Source organism: Mizuhopecten yessoensis, unplaced genomic scaffold (assembly GCF_002113885.1).
Source record: "Mizuhopecten yessoensis strain PY_sf001 unplaced genomic scaffold, ASM211388v2 hete_36188972, whole genome shotgun sequence".
NCBI lineage: Eukaryota > Metazoa > Mollusca > Bivalvia > Pectinida > Pectinidae > Mizuhopecten > Mizuhopecten yessoensis.
This window is the reverse complement of record NW_018485729.1, coordinates 1-5,407: the sequence shown is the minus strand read 5'-3', so window position 1 is coordinate 5,407 and position 5,407 is coordinate 1. Positions and strand designations below refer to the sequence as shown.

The window sequence follows — 5,407 nt, the reverse complement described above, 5'->3', positions numbered from 1 at the left end:
GAAATAAATATATAACGACCTAATTATCCAACAAGAGAAATAATCTATAATAAGAGAGGCCTAAATAGTAAACACGCTTACTTCATACATGTATAGCTATGTGTGGCCTTGTATAGAATGCTATTGTGTGGGCTTGTGGTATATCGGTCATTTGTGTGTATGTGTAGACGGTTGATTGCATGGGTGTCTCTTTTATATATTTCCTTATGCAAATAGACACACTCGGCTATATTCAATATGCCTACTATTGTCCAAAAAAGCCATCATTATATACAACTAAGGTGTAGATAATGTATGTAGACAAGTAGTGTACGTATATGATGTATGTTACGCTTCTGCTTTCTTTATCGATCGATGCACAACAGGAAGTTAAGATATATACACAATCATCAAGAAAATGCTGACACAGAGATCAATCGGGGTGGAAAACACGAACATACCTGTTCGGGATTCCCTATCCAATGCGCATGCTACTGAACTATATATAGGGTATTTGCCTACTATAAACCAATGACAACGTCTCACGTTTGTGCATATATAAACAACCACTGCGGTTTAGACGTCAGTCAATACAGACCCCTTAATGCCCAAGGTAGGTAATGGCATTGACAATCTTATCTTAAAAGCCGATTTTACAAAAAATATCATGATGCAGTACTCACGTTTATTGCGTAGACACTATAGTTAATACATAAACGGGTTCTGTTCATGAAATATTCATAATAGAAGGAGATCTATTGACGAGGTCTACCCGCAGTTTATTTGTGATGTCATATTGCTTCACCCCAATTATTAATATCTATGACTCGTCACAGAAATAGCCATTGACACACAAGCAACGCCAGATTACTTGAAGATGTTTTTTGGTGGAGTCTGAGTAGTTTCTTGGTGCTTTGTGTCCATGCAACATATGTTTGATATGTTTTGATTGATTTATTGAATGATCGTTGTAACAGACATTTTGAAGTTATAAAGGTATTAAATTAAACACAATTTTAAAAGTAAGCCGCCATGACATTTCAATTTGTTTTACATGGCCTGTACGAACTTGCTGACATTGAAATGTCACGATTTGGATTTTCTTTTACTAATAAAGATAAAGACATCTTAAGAAAATCGTTATTTAAAATTTCATGCTTTCTTTGACTGTTGTTAGGTTTTCATTAAACATTTGTTTTTTGTATGCCGTGTAACATAATTTCAACGTTTGTTTACAACTCTATCTAAATAATGCTGTGGTTTTATTTTTGAATATGCATGCATTCCTAAAGACGTTTCCTCCTCAGTGAATGTAGACTGTCGTATTTTAGCTGTTAACCTAGCCGCTTACGTAAATTAAGAAACGTTTTTAATCGAAAGGGTTAACGGTTTTTGCTTTCTTAATTGCAAACCTTTTTTAAATCTCCCCTCTTCTGAAATTGTTGGAGTTTTCATTCTTTCTAACCACACTTGTCACACGTCCATCCCATCTTCCTCTTTTGTCTATTGAACTTTTAAAAACCTGTTCATTTGAACAAAGATTATCGTCAATGTTACAGTAATATGATTCGTGCATCCTATCTTTTCGAAACTTTCAATATAAACACGTTGCACTTGAAAAATCATATTCCTTCATTTTTCTCTTTAATTTTTCATGCAATGAGGAAATAAAAAGTATTTATTAATAGCCTTCCATATGCATTAAAGCTTCTGACGGCCACTAAATTACCATGTATTGTTTTATCACGAGGATAATGTGCAAACATCCTTTTTGGAAAACAGTTTTTGCGTTAAGTGAGACAGGTTAAGCCGTTATTTTCAACTGTTCAACACTTCACTTTTTATCTTCCTAGCGTTGTTTGCAAACGTTGATGGTAACACTGAAAAACAAGGAGCAAACTAAGGAAATACAGCGAGGTTAACTCTTAATAACTCAGGAATACAGGGGGGTAAACTCTTTATAATTCAGGAATACAGGGAGGTAAACTCTTTATAATTCAGGAGTACAGGGAGGTAACTCTTCATAACTCAGGAATACAGGGAAGTAAACTCTTTGTAATTCAGGAATACAGGGAGGTAACTCTTCATAACTCAAGAATACAGGGAGGTAAACTCTTCCTAACTCAGGAATACAGTAGTTTATTCTTCTTTTCAGATGCCTCCCATCAAAAGAAAAAGCACGGAGGTAACTATGGCAAAGAAACTTAGTCTCCGGCGGGACACCACAGTAACGCTAGCGTCATCAGACGAGTCATCTTCTCCCGCTTCTTTACGGTCTTCAGCATCCATAAGGCGCACCACCTCAAAATTGTCTGTAAAATCTTCATCCTCTATCACCTCACTTAAACGAAAAGCGACACTTGTTTCGGAAGGACCCGGTATCTATTCCTCAGTAATCGCTCTTGACTCTGGCTCTTGTGTCGGGAAAACCGGAAGTCTTAAAGCAGCTTCAATTGGAAAGGATTGCGATGTTATACCGGTTCCCCCACCGGTTTCTAAACGGCGAAGTGGAAGTATGACATCAGCAGCAGTTAATACCCTGCGTAAATCTGTGTCCGAGTTGAAAGATCTGATGGAGACAACATCAGCAATGAAAAGTTCTCTATCAAAAAGAAAGTCATCCCTCGTTAAAGAACCATCCCTGACAAAGGCATCGCTCTCCAAACGGAAGTCCAGTGTCCCTGGCCTAAATGCCGGCACCGATTCAACCACAAGTCCACTATTACCACCCGGAGGTCTACTTGAGATCGCCATTTCATTTGACACCACAGGATCTATGTATGGCTCTCTGGAGGAAATCCGTGGCAGGATAAAAGACATGGTTCAGCGGTTACAGGCAGACATCCCGGGAATCAGGATAGCTATAATCGCACATGGCGACTATTGCGATGCCAAAAACTACATCGTAAAATGGATTGACTTTGGGGCAACTGTCCCTGAGCTGTGTGACTTTGTAGAAACAGTCAAACGTACCGGTGGCGGAGACGCGGACGAATGTTACGAGCTGGTGCTACGGAGGGCGCGAGAAGTGTTGTCATGGACACCAGGCAGCCAGCGATCTCTAGTGGTGATAGGAGATAGTCCGCCTCATGAACCGGGGTATACGTATGACGGCTTTGTGAACGACATAGATTGGCGAGTGGAGGCTCGAGAGCTTAAGAAAATGGTAACTAGCTTTTGATGGTTGCAAAGCGTCATATCTCATATTGGTTAATTTCATGTTCAGTTTAAAATGATTTCTTATTTAAATAAAGTAGACCTTCTACTGATATTTTAAATTTAATTAGCGAACAATCTGGTTTGGATTTTTCTTTTGCAATATAAACTATGACCGATATAAATTACACATTATATAAAAATGTTGTATTATGCATGACTTGTCACAATCCAACATGTTTTTTTTTCAGGGTGTCAAGATATACAGTGTATATGTTACACAAACGTCGGGACTTCGTATAGATCGAAATTGGTAGGTAGTTCAATATATCACGTGAAAATAGATGGGGTAATTTATGTTATTTAAGAGAAATTGGCGACCTATTCAATTATCTGTTTACCTGTACACACCAACCAATACTCAATACTAGACGAAAACATATGTCCAGATATCATTATGAAAGACCAAACACATTTAAGTAGCATACATTCTTTAATTATGTAACACAACGTAAATTGCTATCATTGGCTTAATTTATGAACGATATTAATGAGATAATTCATTTTAATTACTAATGTCAATCCTGTTCCACCATGTATTATTGTCATCCATTTGTATACTAGTATAGGTAATTCTGTAGACTGCATTGTTTATGATAATAAAAAAATGTCATTGTCATTGTAGGGGCACATCTTTTTATGAAGAGATTGCGACAGTGACCGGTGGAAGAGTTATCCCTCTTGATAAGTTTGGAGTTCTATTTGACATGCTCATGTCTATCTGCTATAAGGAGAGTGGATCCGACTTGTTTGATGTAAGTATAACTTATTAAACATTAATGTCTTTTTATTTTTCTTATTCATCATGTATGAAGTAAGTACATGTACATCTAAAATAAACTTATAACTCGTGCTGATGATGTAAGCAGCTCAAATCCTATATACTCACTATAGTTAAACTGAGAATGTATCAAATTGAACTGTTATAGGCTTATGAAGCTGAAGTTATGGAAAGAGACAAAGGCAAAACAATGGACACGACATTAGCTGGAATATTCACAACACTCGGGGGCAAGAGGAGCAGTGTTAAGTTTGCCCCGACATTGCCAGGAATGCTTCCTATGCCCGGAACAGGAATGCGTCCAGGCGGACCTGCGATTCCATTACCCTGGTCAGGGAAGTTTCCAGTAGGACCTGCGCCTCCATTACTCGGACCAGGGAAGTTTCCAGTAGGACCTGCACCTCCATTACTCGGGCCAGGAATGTTTCCAGGAGGACCTGCGCCTCTCGGGCCAGGATTACTGAAATTAGGACCGACTGGACTTTTCGGAACAACAACCACTCCTACATCTAAATCTGCAAGGAAACGGAATAAAACGACAAAAAAGTCCAAGGTAAAATCTTTAAGCATACATAGTTTATAAATTATTTAATTCCCAGGTGATAGAGGTCTCATGATGCTCGTATGTATTGACGTCAAACAAGTAACGTGGTGGCAGCCAATTGCATACAATTATTGCTTTTGTATTATTATAGCTATTGGCTAACAATGTCCTACTGGGGGATTTAAAAAAAATAGAATAGATATAAGTGCCCACTGGTATATACGTACGTTTGTATATTTATGTAAATAAATTCAATGAACTGCTAAGTATCCAAAATTGTTTTACAGAAATCGAAATCAAGAGCTGAGTCAGGAGGGCGATTAAACAGAGAAAGTCTCACAGACACCAAATTCATAAAGGGACCCCTGAAACAACTGGTGTGGTCGAAATGGATGGTAGGCATTTCCAAAACACAGTCTGTGATCGGACCCGACATCGCCTTTACCCGTCGTGATTGGTGTGACGCCTTTTGCAACGGAGGGGTTCTTAAAGGGAAAGATGTGTGTGATGTCCCCGCTGTGTACGAGTTTGCTGTATCTTTGAATGGAAAGAAGAAATTGTACCCCGTTTACTACAGAGTAACAACAGGAGTACCACACGGCAGCACTTGGTTCAACTATCTCTTTGCACAGAAAAAGGTTCGCCGCGTCATCAAAGATGTGGTGAATACTCACGCTCAAATCCTGGTAAGGAGGGGCCTGTTTAAAAGGAAAAGATCTTCATTCATCCAGAAAGTGTCCCAAATGATGTTTAAGAAGTATGATTATGCATGGACCGGGCGTAAAGAGAGAAAGATGAAATTCCGAAGCCTAAAACGATGCGGGGTTCCCATTTCCAGCAATTCATACTGAACAACAAGTGGGGTAACCATGACCATTTGTATGACA

General features: G+C 38.6%; 1 protein-coding gene across 1 annotated transcript; it reads left to right on the top strand.

The window, feature by feature from the left end:
• The first annotated feature begins 536 nt into the window (after positions 1-536).
• LOC110444920 lies at positions 537-5,401 on the top strand. The gene is made up of 6 exons (XM_021489268.1): positions 537-592; positions 2,135-3,145; positions 3,387-3,448; positions 3,821-3,950; positions 4,125-4,529; positions 4,808-5,401. The coding sequence occupies exons 1-6, from the start codon at positions 584-586 to the stop codon at positions 5,369-5,371; spliced, it is 2,181 nt and encodes a 726-aa protein (XP_021344943.1). The 5' UTR covers positions 537-583; the 3' UTR covers positions 5,372-5,401.
• The last annotated feature ends 6 nt before the right edge of the window (positions 5,402-5,407 follow it).